This window comes from Electrophorus electricus, chromosome 7 (genome assembly GCF_041902795.1).
Source record: "Electrophorus electricus isolate QZ-2024a chromosome 7, ASM4190279v1, whole genome shotgun sequence".
Taxonomy (NCBI): Eukaryota; Metazoa; Chordata; class Actinopteri; order Gymnotiformes; family Gymnotidae; genus Electrophorus; species Electrophorus electricus.
The window spans coordinates 23,448,352-23,474,716 of NC_137503.1; the positions used below are offsets into that span (position 1 = coordinate 23,448,352).

The window sequence follows — 26,365 nt, forward strand, 5'->3', positions numbered from 1 at the left end:
TTCCAAGGACTGATCAGATACAAGTGTAATACAGTGGAAGAAAATTCAAGTGGTATGAATTGATTGAATGCAACTGGTTATAATGCTATCCGGGTTAATTTTCAGAACTCACTCATTTAACAAAAAAGATAATTGTATTTTAAAATTTAGAAAATAAAATCTAAAATCTAGTATTTTAAAACTGAACACTGAATGATCAAATGTATTCTTACCTGACTGGACTGTAAAGCCTGAATAAGTGCGCTGACTTGCCCTGGAAGATCACTGAAAGAAGTTGGGGTGGTTGGGTGGCATGGTTAGAAAAGGATATTTGGATAGTCTGAGTTTATGATTACAGGCAGACAATTTTTTTTTTTTATGGAGCCAACACAGACACCAGCCATCTAAACAATGTATAGTGTATTATTATCATCATCACTGAAACAACCCGGGCTCTGGCATTTTGAGTGTTTTCAGAGCTCTGTTGACACCCATATAATCTTGCACATGATCTTTCATGAAATCCTATAAGCCCTTAAGAATTTATTATTATTCACACAAAGTCAGACTTTCTCTACAAACATCATGTATAACATTATATACATTATATGAATGCCCTGCTATTAATAGCCTCTGTTCTAATATCAGAGATGTGATGTTTAATGCTTATCTCTTTCCAACAACTATTCTACATATTTATGTAAACTTGCATACTTCCAATGTTGTCCTAATTCCCCTTAGGAAGATCTGATAAAAATATATGTCAGATTCACATTTATTTATCTAATAAATAAATTAATGGTGTGACTGAACAAATTTGACTCTAAAATTGAGCCCTTGCAACAAAAAAAAACATATCAGCCATTTCCCCTTTTTGTTACTTTAGGTATTGATTTTGTACAACCTTTACATTACAATTACATTAAAATACTAAATATGCTTTATTTAGACTTACTTTAGTTCATTAATGCTGGCATTTAAAATTTGCAATAATGTTTTATATTATTGTTTTGCTTAGTAGAATGCAGTAGAAATGTATATGGATATGTATGGCGTTTCATTGCAATGGCTCAATTATCCACCACAAGTGGTGCTGGTTCAGTCCTGAAAACCTCCTGTGCTTCATGCATTTTGTGTTCTTACAGGTCTTACACACATGACTGGTCAGAGAAAGATAATGTGTGATAATTACCTGATGAATCATCAGGTATATTAGAGCAGTGCAGTGCATGACAGTAAAGAAGATATCAAAAGATAAGAGAACTCACAGGGATTTGGCACCAGACATAGCCATGTTGAAGCCCTTCTGTGCTAGTAAGCCCTGGCCCTTGGATATGCCCTGAAGAGATGGGTTAAACTTCCTCAGGATGTCTAAAAAGTGCACAATGAGTCTTTAGATCAGATTTGGATTATATTTATCTTTTGATTTTCATTAACAGATAAAAAAAAGTTAAGCTTTAACAAATTGTTTTGAGTCTGTAGTGTTTGAATTAACAAAGAAGCGAGATAACTGATAACTGTATGTGTGTGTCTGTGTGTGTGTGTGAGAGAGAGAGGGAGAGAGAGAGAGAGAGAGACAAACAGACTCACTGGGCAGAGTTGTAGTGGTGTTTAAAGACATATCGCCCCCAATACTGCAAATACAAACATGGGGATTGAATTTTATATATGAATATATACTGTGCGTTGTGCACAGGCATGTGTTTCTGAAACCAACGCAATTAAATCACATTCTTATGTGAATAGCATAGTATATAACCACAACTGTTCTTCAATTATATAAATTAGAATCCACAGTTTTGATAGTTTTGTGGATGTCTGTGGGTGGATCATTACCTCCAGGAAACCCCTTTATATTCTGTACTGAGTTGAAAGTAGTGTTGTGACTTTGCTCCAAGACCAGTCTGGGAATGACATGCAGCATAATGTTACTAACACAATATCACAAAAACACAGCACAATATCATTAATAATGTCACTGTATTACAACGTCACTGTTTCACGCCAACACCACTATTTCAGCATACTAACCCTTACTGCTCTAACTGGAAACCGGCAACTTCCTCTAGACATAGAAAACTACTTTATCATCAAAAACTACATCCAAAGAACCACCAAAAACATAAATAAAGTTAACATTTTTCTTTTTCTACCGTGGCCGCTTCCATTCTCCTTCAGTGTGCAGAGTGCAACATGTTTAGCTATTCTTCGTTTGTCGTTAGTGATAGTTTTATCTGTGAGAAGTGTAGATTAATTGCTAGTCTGACGGAGAAGATTCTAGTGGTAGAAGTGCGCATCCAGACCTTAGAAAGTGTTACACTTATAGAGGAACTAGAAGTGCACGCTCTGGATGCCTTAGGGGAAGTTAGCAAGCCCTCCAGACCAGCACTACAGCCCTTGCAGCGGGGCAAATGGGTGACATTACGGCAAAATAGCCAAGCTTCAGCTCGCCCACAGGAGCACCACACATCCCCAATTCGCGTGTCCAACAGGTTTGCCCCACTCAGTGAGCCACCCGCTGAGAAGCCTATTGAAAGAGCTTTGGTTATAGGGGACTTTATTTTGCGACCTGTGAAATTAGCTAGGCCTTTAGGGATGCCAGCAGCAGTAGTTAGCTGTATATTGGGGGCCAGGGCACTGGACATTGCAGGTAATCTTAATGTCTTAGGGAAGCATAGGTTCTCTAAGATAGTTATTCACGTAGGAGCTAACAATATACGCCTTCGCCGGTCAAAGATTACTAAAAATAATATTTAATAAGTACCAGTTTGTTAAGGTAAATGGAGACTTCTCAGCATACAAGGTTAGCTATGGTGTCCCACAAGGATCTGTTCTAGGATCTTTGCTTTTTTCTTTATATATGCTACATCTAGGTGACATTATAAGTAAACACTGTGCTAGTTTCCTCTGCTACACTGATGATACTCAGAATATATTATCTTAGTTATTATATCATTTAGTTAATACTTTCGTTAATACTATTATTTATTTAATATATTATTGAAGAATGCATAAAAGACACCAGACACTTGAGGAACCTTCTCTTACTTTATTCTGACAAAACAGGGGTGCTTCTATTAGGCCCAGACACAGCTAGGTCCTCGCCCTCTAATTACTCAATGAACCTCAATGGTCTCCCACTCACATCTTCTCTAACAGTTAAAGATCTTGGAGTTATTATGGATCCCAGTCTCTTGGTTGAAGGTCATGTAAATAATATTTCTAGGACCACCTTTCTCCATCTCAGGAACATTTCAAAGATTAGGAACATGCTCTCCTCACATTATGCAGAAAAGCTAGTCCATGTATTTATCACTTCAAAATTGGACTACTATAATGCCTTACTATCGGGCTGTACCATTAAGTGCCTAAACAAGTTCCAGCTAATTCAAAATGCAACAGCCAGAGTTCCTACTAGAATTAGAAGATTTGATTACACCACTCCTATCTTAGCTACTTTACATTGGCTCCCAGTAAAACTTTGTATTGGTTATAAAATACTTCTAATGACCTACAAAGCACTGAATGGTCTTACCGCACAATACCACAGAGAACTCCTAGTGCATTATGGTCTACCACGTCTGCTTAAATCAAAAGGTGCAGGCGCTTTACTCGTACCAAGAATAAGAAAATCTACCACAGGGGGCAGAGCCTTTTCCCATAAAGCTCCCACAATATGGAATAAGTGTCCTGAAAATGTTCAAGACTCAGACACAATCTAAATATTTAAGACATACAGTCAGCCATTTTATTAACCACTTCCCATCTTAGTTAAAGGTGTGGATCTGGGGGTCCATGGGCATTGAGAGTTAGGGTAAACGGGGATATTATGATGCTGTCATGTTATAGGCCCCCCTTTCAGTCATGGTTCCTCTCAAGGTTTTTTCCTCATGCTCTAGGGAGTTTTTCCTTGCCACTGTCGCCCTTGGCTTGCTTAGTGGGGGCTTAGACTTGGATATTTGTAAAAAGCGCTATGTAAATAAATTTGATTTGAGTTGATTTAATGGTCATGTAGTCACACATCACAATGCTATTAACACTATCACACTAAACCAAAAACAGAACAGTCATTAACATAGTACAAAGTATTTTTTGTGCCTATTGTAAAACATTGCTGGTTTTGTTAAAGGTGCTATACAAATGGAACTTCTTCTGCTTAATATTATTATTACTGTTAATAATAACAAGAAGAAGAAGAAGAAAAAAAGAATAAGAAAAAAAGAATAGCTTTTTATTTACATTTACATTCAGCTAAATGCAGTAAATGTAAATGTAAAAGAAGAATAGCAACATTGAGTATTAACGTGACATCGGGCAGCTACTTAGAGATCAAAACAACCAAGCCAAAAAGCACTCTAGAATCCTTTACACCTATCCAAGAGCCAGATCTCTGATCTAGCACTCAAAATCCTCCATTAGATTCTAGATTCACTGCCCACCATGAATATTTGCTATGTTCCTAAATCATTCAAATTAGCAGTAATCAGACCACATATAAAAAAAAAATCTAACTTTGACCCATGTCAGCTGTGAAAAAAAAAAGAAGCTGTAGCTCAGCAGTTAAGCTCATATCTGAACCAGATACATGAAGTCATTCATTCAGGGTTTAGGCCTAATTATAGTATGGAGACAGTACTAATTAAAGTAGTTAATGGCCTGTTCTTGGCTTTTGACCAGGGTTTGCTTATATTTCTTGATCTGATTGCAGCATTTGACACTAAAGATCACAACATTTTACTAGATAGACTCTTTGTTAAAGGTGCTATACAAATGGAACTTCTTCTACTTAATATTATTATTACTGTTAATAATAATAATAATAATAATAATAATAATAATAAGAAGAAGAAGAAGAAGAAGAAGAAGAAGAAGAAGAAGAAGAACAATAGCTTTTTATTTACATTTACATTCAACTAAATGCTGTAAATGTAAATGTTAAAGAAGAATAGCAACAATGCCACAAACATATGGCTACTCAGCACAATATCAGTCACACAACCTGATTAATTATTACACTGTACTCTGCTGGAGTAAGTACAGAGATGAGTCGAGTAGCCAAAAACTGTAGTCATGTAAAACTGGACAAATAAAAGTGCTCTTTCTTTAAAATAATAATGACTAAAGTAATAATTCAAAGTAGTTATTTAAACTATTACTTAAGTAAAATTAAGAAAGTATCTGTTAAAAATACACCTCAAGTAGCGAGTGACTTCAGTGGAACTCATTTAATAACACCAGGCAACTACACACACAGACACACAGACACAGACACACACACAAATCTATTTTAAAGATATATCTATCAGGCATGGTTTTTAAGAGAAATTTACAATAAGTATATATTACGTATTCACAAATAAGTGTTGTACAAGTGTATGAATTTCGCCAATATTTCGACTCAGGAGCATCCCTCTTCAGTGTCCAGTAGTAGTCTGCCAACACAGAGGGGCTCCACTTTCCTTGGTACCGATTTTCCATAGGCCTACTGTACATAACAATATGTGAGTATAATGGATGGTAAACTATTTTTTCTGTCTAAGTAGACAGTTAAAAGCTTTGGTAGATCACGTCTAATATATGTCATACATGTAGATGTAAAAATATTGGAAAAAAATTCTGAAAACATATTGGGAGTCAGCGTGCAATGATACATAATAAACAGCTGTTTTTCTTCACTGTGAGTCTTTGTCCTACTTAGTTTGTGTTATGTTTAAGATGAGGTTTTTCATATCAACTAAATATAAGGCACAAGCACTGTATTGGTTTTGGTGATCACTTGTGATTAGAATAGTTTGTAGGAATATTCCAAGATTTTGCCAAAGGCAACTTACTAGACATTTTACTGTTCGTTATATTTACATTGAAATTAGGCGATCAGTTAGACCAGCTGCTAGCTAGATATTATACATTGCCTAGCTAACAACTGTGTGCCTTAATTTTTAGAACCTTCAAACCTTTATAATCTTGAAAATGTGCTTCAAGGTGGGGCGTGTATTGCTGCACACCATGAGTTCAGTTCAGCTGCTGCATTTATTTTTCTGTTGCATGTAGTTTACAGCTAAGCAGCTAGCTAACCAATTTTTTTTTCTCAGAATATCACTGATATCTGGCCACACTTTACTTTCATAATGCACATTAGGGGAGAGCACCAATTTCACACACAAATATGTGAGCCCTAAAGAAAAGGATATACTGCAAGCTACTTGTCATAAACGTCATTTGAGTCCCACCCAGAAAATGTGCCTTTTTGCTGTTCATTCTGTCAGTCTCCTGTCCAGTTGTCTAACTTAGTGAAGGAAAGCGGTGACACTTAGAGATCATCTTCAGGGATTTCACTAACCCTCCCAAAGTTGACAGGTGGTGATATACAAAATGTAAATATTATTTTAAAATGTAACTGGATGAACATTGATGAATATAACGGAGTAAAAGCAACGCTAAATTTTTGACCTCGCAAATGTACTTGAGTAAGAGGATATCCGCTTTTAAAAGTACCCTCTTTAAAAAAAAAAAACTTTTAAAAGTACAATTGTTCAAAAAGTTACTTAGGTAAGTGTAACAGAGTAAATGTAGCGTGTTACTACCCAGCCCTGAGTAAGTGTGCTATATATATGCAATGACTATTATATATAAAGAGTACTATATCAATTCAATGATTTAGATTCAGCACTCATGTATGCCTAACGGTCTCTATTCAACTTCAAATACTTTATCATTGCACTTGTGTGACAGTCATATAAAACTGAATAATAGTAATGGTCTATTATATCTCTTACACATAACCACTTCTTGTCTGGTGTCTTTAAGTTAAAACATATCAATATCTAGGGAAAATGTGTCAAAAACAGTACCTGATATCCACAGCGAGATAAACTAGTAAAATATTAGATAAGGTACTTCTGAATCCCTAGACAAATGTCTAAATGTAGACAGATAAGAGTTGATTAGCATGTCCATAGGTCTAGTGATAAGAACCAGACCTTGTTCTTATATATTATCAAAGCAAAGCACATCGATGCTTTACTGTGTGTTGTAACTAAGATGAACTGCTTGTATTATACAATGAATTGTGGTGCTCTGTACAGAAACTACTATAGCTCTTCTTACAGTCATAGAGTCCCCAAGCGCCGCCACCACCTTGATGTCAGCAGGCCGCAACTTATGAACTGAAACAGTGAAAACAAAACAGTGCTGTGTAAATCCGAGTAATAAGTAAAGCAGTTCAAAGAGCTGCATGTACTACCAGTATATCATTCACTCTTTCATCTCTGCCTGCCTGTCTTACCTGAAGTGGGAACACTACTGGATGGTGCAGTGTCCATGCAGGAGAAGTCACTACCCCAATTCTGAGGGAGAAGTAGGTCATTATAGTTTATCAATTAGGTCTGTCTTATTGAATTCCATGATTTGATTACTCACACTCAAGTCTGTGTTTATAAACTAAGTTAATAGGATGGAATGAACTGAATAGAAAAATGATCAAAAGGACCTTGCTTAGACTAGAATATCCCTCAGACAACCAGAACCACATCACTGGATCACACCTCCCATTTGGGTAAAGCAGATGCATTCAAACGGAATGGGCCCTCCTTGGGCACATAAGAATTGCAGGTGGGTGTGGTTGAGGGATAAGATGAAAAATTGCAAAATATTTAAATGACTCATCATAAGACTTTTTTTTTTAATATTGTAACCTGTAATTTCATAATTTTTCATAGTAATTCTTGATAATATTGGATTATTTTATTTTTTCTAATAATATATGGTCAAAATTAGTGTCACATGAGAAATATTGCAATAAGTTAATCAGTTAGCAGCAGGTCAAATTTTCGAAAATGGACTGCTGTAGTAGTTTGAATAATGACAAGCTTGTTTTAGATGAAGGAGGCACAGTCCAAGTTCTCCACAAACTGAAAAGCGCCTCCTAGGGGTGAAAGGATTGGATACATCTGCTTTAAGGGGAGTGTTTTTCACATATAAACTCTTCATTTTTGTCTCATGCACAACATTTTTTCCATACCAGAATGGGTGGTGGTGTTGGTGTTGGCTTTGAATAAGTATAATTGCTGTTATCATAGGTGTGAACAAAGGGAGTGGCCTAGAAGAATACAAATCAATTGGCATACTATTAAGACAATGGTCTTAAATACCACAACACTGGTTAATGATCATTTAAATCTGCATAACAGCATTATAGTTCAACACTAATTTATGAGACAGTTTTACCTCTGATGGACATTTAACAAAGACATCTGCAGAAAAATCTTGGGATTTGGTCTTGTTACCTAGAGGTTCCAGCTAAAGAGGAGAGTGGCAGAGACAGCAATTAACTAGCAATTTAACTAGCAATTGACAAAGCAGTTTAACTGTACCAAAAAACAAAACATTTTAAATGTATAAAGCCATTAGATGACAATGTCACAACTTCAAAAAGTTCTGTCTAGTGAAGTTGTACATGAACACCTTTTTGCACTGAAGTATAAGGGCTGCCAACACAAAATCATAAATTTAGTTTTATGCTTAAGCAGCTGGTAAAAGCCAGTTGAGTCCAGGCAGATCCAGACTGTCCACTCTGCTGTATGTCTGTAAAAGCACTTGTCCACTCAGCCGTATATCTGTAAAGCATTGTCCAGTCTGCATCCTGTCTGTAAAAGCACTTGTCCACTCCGCTGTATGCCTGTAAAGCAGCTCACCATATTGTTCCATAGTCCACGAGCCATTATTGTGTGAGCTTTCTGACTGAGATGAAAACAATCTGGAGAGAAGAATGAGCGGTCGGGATGCCCATTCTGCATGGGGGGGGGGGGGGGAGAGAATAAGAGGAAGATATGGTCATTCTTAGACTACAATGAGTTGTAGTTAACAGAGGTGACTGAATGAAGACGAGGAGTGTATGTGTGTTAATGTGTGTGCCTCTCTAACCATGAGGGGCAATGTTATATCACGGAGGAAAGGCTGCAACACAACAGTGAAGTTGGAGTGTGAGTCATAGCGGCCTGATTCCACCAAGTCCACAAGTCCTCTCTAAAAGACAATGTGTTTCATTATACCAAACATACACATAAGAAATCACTGACCACATGACTGATCTGCTGTTGTTTTCTTTACCTGATAGGCTCTGTTCAACTCATTCAGATCCTGAAGTGCTTTTGAATCAGGTTTTGGTAAAATAACACAGGGACAAAGGATGCTGCAGGAACATTTTAGTAATTTGTAAAAACAAATACTTGTTTTTTGTTTGTTTAAAGCTGCTTTCTATTGGCTCAAATGTAATATTGTAATGACCACTGGAACACCAGAGTAGACTATAAGTAAATAACTGATAGAACATGGCTACAACAGAACACATAATGACACAAGCTGACCGCACAAGCCATGTGGGACATTTTAGAGTGGAATCTTGGTGCAGTTCTCTTAGCGGAGTAATATGAATCGGCTCCATCAGATTAACAATAGCCCGTGGAATCTGATTCAGAAAAAGAAAGCAAGAGGAAGATGGGCAGAGAGGGAGTGAGAGAGCAGGGGAGAAAGAGAAGAAGGGAGAGGGGGAAGAAAATTATATGAAAACCTCATTAAAAGAGTTGATGTGGTAAAAAAAAACAAAACAAAAAAACAGCTACTGATTATTAATTGCTGACCTCTTGGTAGAGGTAGTCGAGAGCCTGTTGGATGTGCTTCACAAAGTTTTCAGCAGAGTAATGTAGCTGTGACAGAGAGAGAACATAAAAATGAGCCTGTGCTCTCCCAGACACTGTTAGCCCACTATCATATAGTTAAGAAAGCAACATACAGTGTTTTGGCAGGAGTCACAGAGATCATTGCCTCCAACAAACATGGTGATCACCTTCCAGTCAGAATAGAAGTTTATGCGCTGTAAAAGGTAAAACAATAAAATGGCAAACATTTACAAAATTTAAAATCTTTGAGAATCATATACTCTAAACATGCTGCTATTTTATGTCTGCTGTGCTAACACAGAGGACTGAGTCTAATGTTTGCCATTTTATAACTTCCCCATACAGAGTCATTCTTCATCCTGTTCACCAGGGCTTTAGCTTGTTTCAGCATGTCACTGAAATACAAGACAATAGATGCCCTTTATTTTCAGCTCTCATCCCAGTTCAAGAGAATTCAGAGGAAAGAATCAGTTAAGTGACTAACCTGCTTTTCGCCCCTGCTATGGCCTGGTTCAGGAAAGCTTGTGGGGTGCTTTGTGTGCCTTTACCCTCTGAAAACCCTAGCAATGCAGGGTTAAACTCTCGTAGGATGTCTGTCCATTGTCACAGAGAGGAAATGAACAGAGAATGGTTACTGCAATGTACACAAGCAGCATGTGTGCTAGAAAGGTACCACAGAATATTCTAACAGGCTCCTTTTATTTGTGCTTTTTAGGAAATGGCAATTAAGTTTTAAACTAATGGAAATTGAGTTTTAAACTAATTCTTATGCCTATTTAATGATAAGTGATAACGTTGATAGTGCTACCAAGACATACTGCACTATAGCAGCATTGGGCTTGGATAAGTGGACAAGTTACTGCTAGATACATTGCTATTTCTCTATGATTAATGTTACAGTTAATTGTAATAGGGTAAAAATATTGACCCACTAGGAAGTGTGGTGACAGTAGAGAGGTTCCTGTCTCCGCCAACACTGCCAAAGAGGAAACGGAGTGATAGAGCACAGAGTTTTTAATGCATCACAGAAGTTTCAACTCTACACCCCAAATCCATTTTCCAGTCCTGGATACTGTAATTACTGATAATCGGCAGTTAATGTAACTGACTGGCCAATTTTGTTATCACACCTGATTCCTAGGTTGAGGATTGAAAATCTGTAGTATCAAAGTCCAGGACCGGATTTTGAAGTCAATGTCTGGAGTTGAACCTCTTGCAATGTAAGCATTGTAAGCATCGTTCCACTTGGTGACTCACCTCCATGACAGGCCTCTGTACTGTGTCAGGACATCTAGCAGGTTGTATGGTGCAGACCCAACACCATTTGCCGCCTGCACACACGAGTGAGACAAACAACCAAAGGCACTAAAGCACGTCTAGAACACCAACATGCCCTAGAGTTACCTGTGTCTGAAAACTGGCTACTGATGCCAACATGCAGTTTCAACATGTCAATTAATGTCTGCATAAGTTAAACCTTGCTCCTGTTTGGCCCTCTGCCATTACATTGCATCAGGAGTTTTGATCACATCTACAGAATTATGTTCGTTAAGCATCTGACTGTGCACGTCTACTCTTGCTGCGCTTCTGTATCTAGTGACTACGCATTAAACTGGTCTAATCAGGCAGGCACAATTGGACTTCATGTTTGGCTGCACTTGTAATATTCCACCAGTGTAACAATAAAGACACATCACACAAAAATGTTAACATGGGTCATAATAAATGAATGAACAGAAGTCAAGACAGTTAGACACAGTCTCATGCGCGGATTATGCTAACCATTTCCAATCCCCCCTAGTTTTCATGCTCTGTTAGCCATGTGAGCAGTGTTAGTCATATTTGTTCAGGCGCATGTTTTATGAATTTAATGTAAAGAAACATGCAGTGATGGCCCTGGTGGCACCGCCCCACCTAGTAGAAATAACTTTCATTTTTTAAATAATCAATAACTACTTAAAGTATAGCTGTGCTAAAATACACAATAACGTGTAATATATAAAATATACTGGGGGAAATTAGCTTCCTGGTTCTTTCCCTCTCTATTCCCTCTCTATTCCCTCTCTGCATAGTTGCGTCAGCACAGCCAATTGCTGGCTATTGCTGACACAAAATACGCGCATAGCAACATAGATTTAGCCAATCAGTGTCCTCGAATCTGACGCATACAAAGTAGAGTCAGAGACTCAGAGATGGAGTGGGGCGGAAGCAGAGTCCGTCGGTGGTGGAGTGGGACATTTGACGTTAATGACAGTGATGAACGCGGTTCCCCATACATGCCATTTCAGGCGCCCCCAAACTCAATAAGATCTCTTTTCTAAAACACATGTAAGAGACCTTTGGTGGAGAAACTACACGTTCTGAATAGCTTGCTACGATGGAACTAGTCAAGTTCTTTAATGTATATTGTGGTTTTCGTTTATACTATCGATGAATTAGGTTAGCTAAGATACTAAATCCTGAGTTTGTGCGAGTGTTGGGTAACTAGCTAAACAGCTGTGTGTTTTAGCGGTGCTTGTGGGGAACTGAGCTAAGATGAGATAGCTTTACGACTTTGTAGTTTAGGCTGTTGTGTGAGTAAAATCTTTTCTTTTGATACCCAATTTATATTTTGATGATATATGGCCAATGAAATAACTTTTTTAAATGAAAGCCTTCTGTTTGTTTAAAAATGTTTTCCTTTAGTTAAGAAAATGTTCAAATGTTTTTCTAATGATGCATACTGTAACACTAGTTTACCTTCTATGTGAGCACATTAGACCTCCAACTAATGATAATTGTCATCGTTCTGTTGATTTTTAATGCTAATTAAATAATTACTACTTATATCTCGGAGCGCTAAGATAGTAGTTTGTATATGTGACCAATAGCCCCACCTAGAATATTTTTCAGCCGCCACTGGAAACGTGGTTGTACCGGTGTGTTTAAGGGTGCTGTACTGACCGTCAAGGAGTCCCCAAGTGCTGCCACCACGCGGATATCAGCTGGCCTCACCTCATGAACTGCCAGAAAGACAGGGGGTTTTCACTAGCATGATTGTCATTAATATGACAAAAAGGGAACAGGATTTGAAAATTGCTTCCAGACATGTGAAAATGCCATTTCGATGTGTATTTGAACTGCTAAATAGCAAACAGGAGAAGAAGTTAGTGATTGTAGTGTGGACATGGACACAGCCAGGTCAAGCCATGTTTAAACCTGAGGTGGGTGGAGTGTTTGAGGGAGTCAGAACTTTGCAAGGCAGCTCAGTCCCCATGATCTAAAAGGGCACAAATACAAACACAGATATGACACTATATATCATGATTTTCCTATTAAAATATTTATAATATTTAAATATTAAAATATTTTCTGAATTCTGGTTAGAGGAGTGTAACAAGGCTGTAGTTGTAATTTTAATATAATTTTACTGTTCTAATTTTTGCAAAATTTGTAAATGAAGATGAAGCGTGTGTGGTGCAGAAGTAGTTTTATTTGTACTGATTTAAATGAGTTAGTGGAATATTTATCCATTTACAGCATCAACACCCTGGGAGGCTGCTCTGGGTCCTGGCCTGGTTTCACAGGGAGAATTCTTCTCTGTTCTGAGGAAAGGTTGTTGCTGTAGGTGAGGGGTGAGAGATGGAGAGATTATATATTGAAAAAGAACTTCAAAACACCAAAACTGGATGCAATCGGCTCTCATTTGGTGCAGCTTTATGTATACATTTACATGATTATGCAGTGTTCAAAACTTGTGTTGAAATGTACATGTAATTCCACCAATAAACAAGGCAAAAGTCTTCAATGATGTGCTCAAATCTGGTTTTACTTGACTGATGCTTTCTTGGGCTATATTCACACTGCAGATAAAAGTGCCCCCAAAATGTTTTTGTTTGTTTGTTGTTTTTTATTTTTGTTTCATTAGCCAACCATACTTAACCAACTTAATCCAAGCCAACCTTAGCAACCAATAGTCTAATAGTCAGGTGAATGAAGCTGGCTGCAAATTTGACAAATTATAATGAGGGTGAAGAGTATCAAGACTTTAATGATGGCTTTCTTGTATTCTCTTTATTTTCTTATCCCTTTGGATAACTCATTTGTTCTTGGAGGATTCCAGTAATCTAATTTACTTGAGTGAGCTGGGCAGCTAACTAATGCGAAAATAATGCAGATACATATTCTGCTTATCAGGTCAGACTTACCTTGTAGATGCCTCCAGTTATTTCTTTCATCAGCACTGTTACTTGGAGCTCTTAGATATGTACCGTTAGTTCAGTACAGCCTGTGATGAGCTAACTGTATTAGTAGATTTTACTGCCCTTGGGTCTTGGAATGTGTTTACCTCATCTTTTCCTGATAGCGATAGGCATACTAGTGCCCAAGGCGGCTTGAATTCATACGTGCACAACTCAGTTCAGTGTTCCGTCTTGAGTCATATTTTAAAAGAAATATATTGTATACAATATCAGCATTTAACATGAATGTAGAAAATGCATAATCTGATTATATTCTATTCCATATCTGCTAGCAATAAATTATGACAAATGTCAAACTAGGTTGATTTGGGCTGAGTTTCCCAAAATCACTGTAAAACAAAGCATCTTAAATGGTACAGAAAGTATTACACTGAACCCTCTTTCTTTCATTTAGGATGACCTTAACACTACACTGATTTTAGAGAACAGGCACTGACCATTCAGACTGAGGTTTCATGCCATAAATCGGATACATATCAGTTTTCAGTACCAAATATGAAAATCTGTGTCACATAAGCAAAAAAAGATCACAACACCTTTACCTGCAGTGGGAATGTAGCCTTAGACAGTAATCAGACATGTCATGCACAATAGCAATGGAACAAACCCTTTTTAAACATAATTCTAAAGACATTTTTGCTATTTAAAATGTGTGAATGTGTATTTTGTAGCACCAAAAGGTTTAGCCTGTTACAACTCTGGCTTATGTGTCAACATGAACCCATACTAGGCTGTTTAAGTGTAACTTACCCCCCTCAAACAGCTTTCAGTCGAGTCAAAGAATATGATTAACAGAGTCATGGATATGCTTGTGTTCATGGATATATCTTGTATGACACCTTACCTCACTGGGGCATTGTATTTTCAACATCTCACTGTCATTAAGGTCTTCTTGCTTGCTGGCTGGCTGCAGCTGTAAAATGATCCAAAATTAGGCCATTGTATTTGGTCATTTTATAAGAGGCAATGAGTTTTGAATATGTCTTTATATGGCATACCAGGTTCTCCCACAGCTGCAGAACAAGCTTGTATACCTGATGTTTCTCATCCCGTGGCTTTGCAAAGGGCAAACGTGTGCTTTAGGTTACTTTGCTTTAGTACCACATGGTTTATTAACACATCTTCCTTTTGTATACTTGGTTTAGCTACTGTAAGACTGAAATTCATATTGCACTTACAGTGATGGGGATGAGATCTGCAGATAGCGGAATGTCCTGAAGCTGAACAGTGAAGTCTTCTCTATTGCTGTACCATGTTTTTTTAACTAGGTGGTGTTCTAAGGACTCCTGATCATAGTGAAATTAATGCCATAAAAGAAACAAAAGGTTTACATAAGACATTGGATCTTATTGTCTGCTTGTGTTTCATGGTTTTGAGTGTCATCTCACCAACAAGACATGGGCATATATTGCTCTTGTCAGATGATGCTCCCCAGTAGAGTGTATTGGTAGGCAAGGGCATGCCCTGTCAAAAACACACACTCATTTATATCCAAGCCAGCACGTCAACCAGTTTGGTTGTATTTTGGTTGCAATTTGGTTAGACTGGTATGGCTAGGCCTAGTATAAAATCCTCTAATAACCACCTGCTTTGTTGAAATCTTCCATTGTCAGACTCAGTATCCAGAAGTGCAACACTTACAATGGCCTTGTTCAGCTGTAAACACATGTAATGCATCTTTTTAACAGATAAAGTTAATGTAAAAAGATATTAAGTGGCTATGTACAGGAAAAAGTTTAAAAAGCACTGTAGTTTATGTGACCATGTTCTCCACAGATACACACCTGGGAGTGTAGCACCTGCAGAGCTTCATCTACTTCATTTACTAAAGTGTTGACCTGAAAACACACATACCCAACAAGTTCAGAGCACATGATTAGCAATAACAGAAATGAATGTTATTGCACATGGCCTGATACATTGTGAGTCGTGAAGACTCAGGACAATTCAGACAATTCAGGACAATTCAGATAATTCTGTTGCATTCTAGTTCCAATGTTCTTACATGGCATGTTGTGTCAGTAGCATTCATAATGGTAATTCATCGTGGCTAGTCAACAAAATATTACAATTTTACTCTGCATCTTTGAGTGGCTGGAGTTTAAGTAGTCATTTCGTTCAATGTGTAATCATTGTGTAGGATCCTCCCTCTGACCTGCTCACTGCAGACACACTGGCTATAAAGCTGCACAAAGAGGACCACAAGCTTCCAGTCTCTCTCAGCATTGGCTGGCTAACACACAAACAGGACCAAAAATGTAAATTTATATTAGACACCAAGGGCTCTGTGCTTCAGAGAGCAGCTGACAAAACATTACCTGCCAATTGTTCAGAAGGAAAACTGTCTCTTCAGCCTGTTCTGCCAGCCTACTAGGAACCACATGTATTGTGATACAATAATAAAACAAACACTCATGCTTGTACACACACACACACACACACACACCTAATGCACTTTGATAGCTGCACTTACGTAAATCGTTGTACAGGATCAGATTGTGTTTCTTCAGGCAACAGGCTAATCAACTCAGGACTGAACAAGGACATGAGTTCTGATTAAAAACAAAAAGAAGAATATCTTCAGATATCATAATTATTGCTTGCTCTCTCACTCATTCATACACAAACACTGGACAGATCATCTTTACGTTCTTTGCAGAAATAAGTTAAACTGAAATTGTGATCAACTATTAACTTCTGAATTTGAGTAAAGAAGTCAGACGACTGATAACCCTAGCCTCATAAAGATATTAAACAGTAGTAATGCCAAGGAGAAGTGTTGTCCACCTTGGTTAATTCTGCTGCTTTACTATGTAAAAAGCCTGTAATTTAAGATTAAGATCATTGCTAAATTAACACACACACACACACACACATAACCAATTTACAGTTTCCATATCTCAGTGTAAGTGCACTTGAGAACATTACCATATAAGCCACTCATGATTGTGGATGTCTTACTCCTAAAGGGAAATGGGAAAGAATATTATAAAGTCCACATCTGATCAGACTGCATGGTTTGTGTTACTGCACAATACTCAAGACAGTGAGTCTGCCTGGTGCATTGCTGCATTACCCTGTTACATGTGGAAGGCCTATGGCAGAGAGCACAGCTATGTTCTCAGGCTTCAGTGAGTGCACTGTGAAGTGGACAGAAAGAGTGTTTTAAAGGTATATTAGAAATGTCTTTGAAACTTCAAACTGGCAATAAACATAACTGGGATGATCCTCAAGTACTCAAAAGTAACACTTTCTATGTTGAAGAGATATAGGTTAAACCTATAAATACATTTTAGAAAGGAATTTGAGCAAAGAATTTCCACTGACAGCTCAATTATGTCCGAGACTAGACAATGACTGTAAATCCATTCAAGAAATACATTTTTAAAAACAACCCAAGAATGAAGACAGAACTGCTGAAACCAAACCAGGCTCATACCATCCTGCTTCAGGCACCATTAACTTGGCAAAGATGAGAAAATGAAATCCAATGACTTAGGTTCTAATAACTAATGACTTGAAACCTATGCCAAATTATAAAAATACGTATAATTAGGAGAAAAAACATTAGCAAATAACAGTTATCAGCTTGCTATTCTGTTGTAGTCTTGCTATACAGATAACTTTTGCATATAAACTTTGCATATGAGAAAAGCCAAAAGAACCCTCCAGTGAATTCATTAAACTGAACCTATTACAAGTTTGCCAGTTTCCTCTTGAGATGAGCTGGACTTAAGCGTCAACAAAGTGCAGCATGATAGTGAGGAAATGCAGCGTGATAGTGAGGAATAGTGAGGCTTCTATGAATTGTTCTCATCTAACAACATACAATATATGTTATCTTGTCCAATCTAACTTAAATTAAAGCATATATCAAGGATATGCTATTCCCACAGGTCCCTGTATCTGCTCATTACACCAGATTAGAGAAGGGTTACCTGAAAAACCACTGGGTATGTCAGAGGGACTCTGGGGACAAGGCCACTGAAGCAGGCTGTTCCTCTGAAAGAAGGTGAAAGAAATACAGAACAGAAAAGAAGACATGATGTTTCAAGATTATGTGGATGTGTACAGCCACTTTAAATGAAATGAATAGCATTTTGAAAGGAACAGCCATTTGAAATGTAATATTTCAAGATATTTAGTGTGCACAAGCACACACACACACACACACACACACACACACACACACACACACACACACACACACACACACACACACACATACATATACATACAGACACACCAAATGTTCATAACATTCATTTGTTTAATGCCTTCTGTCACTCACCTCCATTTCAGTATTTTTATGTCTCTGAGGCCCAGAGCCACCAAGCACCAAAACCAACACTAAATGCAACAAAACATGGTGTTGTAAACATTATTTAACTTCTCAACATAAAAGTGGAAAAATATATTGTATATTCAGGTAATTATTATGTATTTTATAACCAAAGTTATATATAATGACCTTAGAACTTGTCAGGAGCATTTTTATATAACATAGTGTGTAAAAGGATGCAAAACTGAATGCTTGAGTTGTTGCACAGTGAAGCTGCACAGAGGTGAACATGTGTCACCATAGAGAAATATCAGACACTTGCTAAAGTGTGTATAATTCCTAAAGTAAATTTCCCACCCTGTCGGAGATTAATGACCATTTTGCACAACAATGTAGGGACTCATCTACAGGACACTGATTAAAATATCTTTCATTCCAGTTGTGCTCTTTTATCAAATACAGAATCAAATATCTTGGGACAGTTTAAGCATACTTAAGAATAGATTGAACACATATTTTAACATACATGTTAACATACATGTTATTTAACATACAGCTTATTTTGTGCGAGATGAGTAGAAACATATGGGCTAAAAATATCAAGTGAGCATCTTGAAATGCAGTGAAGAAGGAGGTTTATTTGGAGTCGCCAAATTGAACAACATCAGGTAAAGTTCAAAGCTCACACATTAAATCTCTCAGGAAAGAGAAGCACAAGAATGCGAGTATCCTAATCTTCAAAGAGAAACATCGGAAACTTGCTGAACTATTGGTTACTTTGCATTACTTGATAACTACAGACACTTTAAGTCGCAATTCTATTTCATAATTGTGCAGACAAAATTCAAGTTTTAAAATGATGAGAATAATGAAAAACACAACTAACAACCTGAGAGTAAATAGAGCAGATGGTACATCACACTCCTGCAGATGTCCGACATCTTGTTACTGAGTGCTGCTTATTGAGTTCTCTTGCTCCACGTGCTAATTCAAGATCCTGAGATCAAATCTCCCACGCTTAGTCCTTTATACCGAGGCCTGATTGACACTGTGCGGCTCTTCGCCGTAAAGAATATCAATCACCTAGAGAGGGAGGGACTTTGTTTCCAAAGGTGGAGCCATGGTCAGCTGTGGCTAATATATCAACTATACATCTGAGGAAAATAGAGCAAGACAGTCAGGGGAGAAAACAAAGACAAGCAGACACACATATAAACACACTTTTAAGAAAGAAAGAAAGTTAACGTATGTTTGACTATTTTTACTGTGGCTTTATAAAGGCAAAGAATCAGAGACAGAAACACGTTCTTGCCAAGTATAACCAGTACACCAAGAATTGGCTTGCAGGAACATACAACATTAAGAATGCAACCAGAACATGTAAGACATGCATTTTTTCATACATATTTATTCTCACTTTTGATACTTAAATGAAGAAAATGAGAAATTGCTCTAAACCAGTAATGTCTTTTAGTGTCTTAATAAACAATAAACCTGATGTAAAGGCACACAAATGGTCTCAAGATCAAATTCTTGTTCCAAAATGTCATTACCACAGAAGAATTCATCAATGAAACGAAACACACTCTTTAAAATAAATGGTTGAGTAGCACGAACAACTCTCAGGATTCACACAGACTGGCCATACACAAACTTCAAAAGTATGACCAAAGGTTCAATGAAGGGATTAAGAAATGTAACAAGATAAGTTAGAAATTAAACACAGGTGCTGTACTTAAGGTTGCACAGTTACCTGAGATTACTTGCTATTCCGTGACATTCTTATCTATGGGACAATGATGGGACAAAGATAAGATATCTTCCATCTTTGAGCTCTTCTTTTCTCATCAGATATGAGATTAAAAATATAGAGATAGAAGAAGCATATACAATAGGAAGAAAAGCTGCCTCACACATTTTCTTCACCATAATTACGTGTCTCTTCTTAAGTTTAAACAGATATCTCAACTGTTACGCACTGTGCTCAGATATGCCAAGATGGCAAAACACACACAGATGTATAAAAAAGAACAAAAACACTCCCTTACGTAACTGCATAGATATCTAGATTGGCCAACAAAATGACAGTAATTTTTAAGTACTGTTTGTCCTATCTTAAAACTGTAATCCCCAATGAAAGAACATTATAGTCTTTTATGTCTTTAGCAACAAAATGTTTGGCTGTTTTTTTGAAAGGCAGGACTTCCCATTGTGCAACCACCATGTTGAGTTATTCCATTCATTTTTGATGAGGTGGCCTACCTCTTCTAATAATACTGCCTCTAACTATATGGCCAAAAAATGTGGACACCTAACCATCACACCTTGTTGGACATCTCCACTGGTCTACTGCTTCATAACCAGGCAGTTGTTGCTCCTAGACACTTTTCACAGTGGGACAACACAGTTGACTGGGGCAGATCTAACAGGGCAGGAATTTCATTAACTGATTTGTGGCAAATGTGGCATCCTATGCCATCCCTAAACAGTTATTGTATAATATGTTTTTATGTGTTTAAATTAAAGTCACCGTACTCTTCAGTATGACTCATTTTATTGCCAATAACTACCAAATGACATTGCATATGAGATTGCATAGGAGATTACAATAGGTGTGGCTAAAACACCTGAACTCTATAATTACGAAGGGTGTCCGTACACCTTTGGCCATACAGTGTAGCTAAATTACTTGATATAAAGTGAATAACTAAATGCCTTAATCAAATTCTTTTCTATCTGATACATCCTTTGAGTTTCTTGTACATGCGTCAAGACTCTTCTCTGTCTTGGCATCCAGGTGATGGTATGAACTTCCACTAGCTGTGCATACAGCTGACTCATTGGCTATCTTCGAATGAAGACTGAAAACTCACCTCTTCACTGAGTTGCTAAGCATATAAATATGTACTTGAAAAGCTTCTACTGTCTTCTTTTCCACTTTATCCAGGTCTTAACACTGACAACTCTTTTTCTCTTAACACTGAGAGGTCTTCACAGACCTCTCTATTGTCATGAGGAAAAGTATGTACACAGAATTTGTATTTCATACAGACTACAAAGTACTTCTGTAAGTCGCTCTGGATAAGGGCAGCTGCCACATGCTACAGATGTAAATGTAAATTCAATGATTGCAAAAAAACAAAAACAAAAAAAAAACAAATTTTCAAACATAAGAAATACAGCAAACATGAGGGCACATCGGTCTGTGAAAGACCTGTAGATTTTAAATTGTATGTATTACAGATTCTTCTAAATACTTTGCCAAAATAATTTTTAGCAAAAGGGGAACATATACTTCTTTACATATTTTATCTGGTATTCATCTATAAGTTTTTTTGTTCCCTGAGAAAATAACCTCAGACAAGTTTTACAATGGAAAACAAGCATGCCTGAGTATCGTTTTTGTCAACTACATAATGGTTTTAGCCAACTACTTTACAGTTCCTAGAGTAACTGGTATATAAATCTAGTACAAAGATATTAAATGCCTGTTCTCTTGTCTTCCTAATAGACTGAATACTGAAACAACACCAAGTTACATTTCGAGAGGACAAATCTATAAAAACTGACCTTTCTATACCCAGGTGATTTAAAATTGTTAAAAGCTTCAGAAAATGTTTACTGGATCTGTTCACAGATAATAAACTATTGTAGCCCATCGTTCCTATCTCTGATAACAACCAACCTCACTACAACTCCCAGGATCCCGTTCACAGCTTCTAGGAGCTATCAACCAATCACATGTTCATTCACATGTTCCTCCTCACTGAACTAATAAGCTCATCTGTTTCCCATTATCACTGCCTATATATACAGTATTGCCACTATCTCTTTGAGTGCATTCAGAGTGTTCCTGTTGCCTGCTTTGTTCTGACACTGTTCCATTTGGATTTGTTTGCCTTGTATTTTGATGTTCTGGTTTTTGATCTTGGACTGGCTATATTTACTCTGGTTTTGGATTTCCCATTGGCTTGGAAGTTTTTTGTACTGGTTTTTGACCCTTGTTTGTCTGACTATATTATTATTATTTCTGGATTTTCCCTTGCTAATAAACTCTTATTCTTTTCATCCGCAATTGTCTTACCTGTTCTGTAACATAACATCAATCAGTAACAACACTGTTGTGTTTTTTCCAAAAGAGAGTCTCTAAAAAACAATAAGAACTTGCTTACTACAGTATACTATACTCATACTATAGAAATGACCAAATACGGTGTGTTGTAATTACTCATAAGATCGATATAGTCTTTTACTAGATTATATATTCTTACGTATTGATATATATTTTTCTATAGTGTATCCAACCCCCCCCCCCCCCCCCATAAGACTACCCCATAATACAATATCTGTCATGCTCCCCTCCTCAAATCCCTCTCCCACATGATGGCACTTTCCATGTGCTTGTTGTTTATGTTTCCTTTTTGTCAGCATGTCTACATGTCCTTTGTTTACTTCCCATTTTTCACATGGTGCCACGCCCCTTTGTCTATTAATATGTTCCTCGCCTCAACTGTTTCTTATTTCCTTCCCAATCCAAACCTCCATATATTCCTGTTTCATGTCATCATTGGTATTTACTGTTTGTGTGTTTATGATGTCTTTGCTATGTTTGCATTGATCGCTGTTTGAAAGGATGTCATGTGTTTATTTAACATGTTTATTTAAGATGCGTACTGCTCTAGCCTACATTATACTGTGCAGCTGCTCTACTGGCTGCTCTACTGGCATAAAATAATTACTCTTGAAAGAGATTAAATCAAGACAAGAAAGAGATTTCTGGTCTCAGATGTAAATGTTGATGCCCTTGAGTATGTGTTTTAATAGTGGCCATAACCATGTTGCATTGCAACATTGTTGAGAGCTTTGATGTGCTTAAAAGAGAATGCTTAACACTCAGTTTTGCAGGATTGATATAGCAAACAGGGCGGAGAGGGGTCCCTGTTCTTCTGTCCAAATATGTATGTATCCAGCTGCATCTTATGGAGCTCTGACTTAGGCACCACCAGGGAATCATCTTAAACTCTTTCCTTGGGATGCCGATTACTCATAACTGTTTACCTTTTCACTCTATGTGTAGAACATTGTCTCAATACAAACAGGATGTAGTTTATAATGCCAGCACACAACACACCTAGTTAAAAGAAATGTCTGTTGGCTATGATGCTTACTTTCAAAACTGTATTTCCATTATTTCATTTTACAATCTGTTTGATATTTTAGCCATTAAGTGTAAGGTCTTCTCCCATTAGGTGATGAAATCATTGTCAAGTTATTTCACTGAGGCTGACTCTATCACTGTCAGGTTCCTTCATTGATTCAGTGTGCTAAACAATTCAAGAACCCTTTGTCTAGGAATCAATCAGGAAAATACTCAATACAGGTCATTACCAAGTCATGGCCAGGTCATTATGGACTATAAAAATGATAATCTAGTTCTGCTGTTATGCCACTGTGCTGTTTTATTGCACACTGTCCTTTTCTCATGTGACAGATAAGGAACAGAAAGGCCACATGTAATCATGGGAACCTGATATGAGTTTTAGATGAGTAAGAGAACGGAGAGATTGCAGGTCATCCCAAAGTCACCATAAGCAGAGGGAGGTGGCGCCTGCTTTGATTGATTATTCACTTTACCTTTTACACTTGATAAAAAGACAAGCAAGGTTACTGCCAGTGCAATAAGGAACATGGTTAACAAGGTCAACACACATGCCAGCATCTTTCAACAAACATGCTGGATAATACTAAACTTAGTATTCTCATTTTAGCTTGATTATGTTACCTCTGCAGCCTCCAACATACCTCCAAAGACTACATGCCCCTTAATCCTCCTGTGCATTCTTGGTCCCATCTATTGATATCACCTGTTTTTTATTGTCCCTAATATGTCTGTATATTTTTACCCCTCCATTTGTATTACTCTTTGTAAAGTCTTGCTTTACATAGACTTAGCATTTCCAAGCTGTTTCTGAGTTGTTTTGTATGCTACTCTATATTTTGATCTTATGCATGGAGTTTTTGGTTTACTGTTTTTGCCTGCCCTAGTCTGCTTTGTCTGCATGTTTTTCTCTAAGCCTGGTTTTGAATTTTACTTTGCCTCTGGATCTCCCCTTTGCTTGTTATATTAAAACTTATAGTCTATACCTGCATTCGACTCCTCTTTTGCCTACTGAGCCGGACAAATTCAAAAATCAAAACAAGAATCTTGACAGAATAAGTAACCACAGAATAAGTAACAATATACCAACCACTATTCACTGTGGACAGTCCCTGTATGGGCAAATGCTCTATCCCATACCAATAAGATTCCTTATTAACACTACCCCTGCCTCTGTAACATGATTGAAAATGGTAAGTCACTGTGGATAAGAGTGTCTGCCAAATGTAAATGCTAAATATAAATGTATACTCGTTCTCTTGGCAATATATCTTCTAATGTCCTCTCCTACCGCTGCTATGCTGACGACACCTAATTAATTCTTTCTTTCCAACCTTCTGACACACATGTTTCCAGACATATCTCAGCATGCTGGACTGACATTGAGTCATGGATGACAGTCCACCATGTGACGCTCAACCCCAGTAAAACTGAGCTTCACACGTCACTCTACTGCTGTGTACCCTTCATTGGCTTCAAGTAGCTGCCCGCATCAGATTTAAAGCCTTGATGCTCGCCTACAAAGCCAAAAATGGACCAGCCCCTCTGTATATGATGTCCATACATGCCCATTCCATAATTCAGGTACTCCAAACCTCAAGTATGGCTCGGCTTGAAACACCATGCTTCGAGTCTCGTGGAAGACAAACATCAAGACTACTCTCTTTCCTGTCTCCCAGATTGTGGAACGTATTTCCTCTGGCTGTCTGGACAGCAGAGTCTCTTGCAATCTTCAAATGCAGACTGAAGACCCATTTATTTGTGGAATATTTAAATGACCACTAATTCTGCACCTATGTCTAGTAACTGAAACTCTAGTATTTATTGTAGGGTATTATTTATTACACTTATTGTTGTCTGAGAAAGTTTATATATGTTTTGCACTTCTAGGCATCAGCATTGATTCCTGTATTTCAACAGCTTCTAGTTCAATGGTATCTTGAACTCTAACCTACTGTACTGGCTAGGATACATTCTATAAGTAAATGACAAAGCACTTTTTTTTAAAGTTGATCTGGATAAGAGCATCTGCCAAGTACTGTAAATGTACTAACAGTTGAAGAATAAGGCAAAGTTAAAGGTGATGGCAGCTAATTAACTGATAGCAGGTATCTTTTTCAAAGGTTTCACAACAAGGTAGGCTGGATATTTCTCAATAATTTTGTCCTTTTATCTTGTTAATTTTGTACACAAAAAAGCATTAATTGTAAATCAAAGTAATAAAAGATAAGGACAAAATGTTTTGTTTATTTCTCTTGATTTCAGAACGCTACCCACAAAGCCAATAAAGTGGACTAGACTGGTACTACACCACATCTTTCAACAGAGTAGTTTACTAGAAATGTGTGCCACTGGGTTTTTCAGCATTAGTGCTGGAGACAGCACTATCACGCGTACCTACCAGGAGATAGCAATGCAGCAATTAAAGTGAAAAATTATTTGCTGGTGCCTGCATTCGTCTCAATAGAGTTGACCTAATCGAAACACTTTGGACCAGTGATGAATTGTTTTCACAGAATTATGCGTTTCACAAGATCTATTCAACGAATCTGTAACTAGCAGAAATATATGAGAAAATATTGTGTCAATGCCAGTGCTGTAATAGGCTACATGTAGATTAAAAAGGTGACGGAATTTTGAGCCTATAGCCTATATATTTTTATTTTCCCATAGAAGGTCTGCAAAATTATTCATCAGCCTTCATCGAGTGTGCTTTCTGAAATAAGCAACACTTTCACACATCACACTGATGGTTATATTCGTTAAATATTTGTAACATCTTTGTAGTATTCTATTATTGATTATATTTATGTATGATAAATCAGTGACATCGACGCTTTTGGAAGCTACAGCTTCACGTTTTAAACAGGTGTCTCCTTCATCTGCAATAAATAGCTGATAATGATTCTCTGGTATTAAATGTGATTAGCAACAACAATAAAACTGCAATATTTATTCGTTTACAACGCATCAGCTGTTTCTAGGTCCATAAATCCTAGCGCATGCGTAGACGAAGACTCAAAACCGG

The 26,365-nt window shown here is 37.3% G+C and overlaps 1 protein-coding gene across 3 annotated transcripts in view; it reads right to left on the bottom strand.

Moving 5' to 3' along the window:
• plb1 (phospholipase B1) overlaps positions 1-11,694 on the bottom strand; it is a 25,230-nt gene extending 13,536 nt beyond the window's left edge. For 2 of the 3 annotated variants that reach the window (XM_081717502.1, XM_081717501.1), the window contains exons 1-18: positions 10,914-11,694; positions 10,589-10,632; positions 10,141-10,249; positions 10,000-10,051; positions 9,770-9,850; positions 9,618-9,683; positions 9,345-9,445; positions 9,088-9,169; positions 8,902-9,003; positions 8,673-8,768; positions 8,206-8,277; positions 8,000-8,077; positions 7,265-7,325; positions 7,087-7,145; positions 1,816-1,883; positions 1,570-1,613; positions 1,248-1,350; positions 213-264 (exon numbers count right to left, since the gene is read on the bottom strand). In XM_081717502.1, the coding sequence (XP_081573628.1) occupies positions 213-264; positions 1,248-1,350; positions 1,570-1,613; positions 1,816-1,883; positions 7,087-7,145; positions 7,265-7,325; positions 8,000-8,077; positions 8,206-8,277; positions 8,673-8,768; positions 8,902-9,003; positions 9,088-9,169; positions 9,345-9,445; positions 9,618-9,683; positions 9,770-9,850; positions 10,000-10,047 (1,113 nt within the window). In that variant the 5' untranslated portion in view covers positions 10,048-10,051; positions 10,141-10,249; positions 10,589-10,632; positions 10,914-11,694. Of the gene's footprint in view, positions 1-212; positions 265-1,247; positions 1,351-1,569; positions 1,614-1,815; positions 1,884-2,132; positions 2,236-7,086; positions 7,146-7,264; positions 7,326-7,999; positions 8,078-8,205; positions 8,278-8,672; positions 8,769-8,901; positions 9,004-9,087; positions 9,170-9,344; positions 9,446-9,617; positions 9,684-9,769; positions 9,851-9,999; positions 10,052-10,140; positions 10,250-10,588; positions 10,633-10,913 lie in introns of those variants that run through there. The other variant, XM_081717503.1, reaches the window with a different exon arrangement.
• Positions 11,695-26,365: the final 14,671 nt, after the last annotated feature.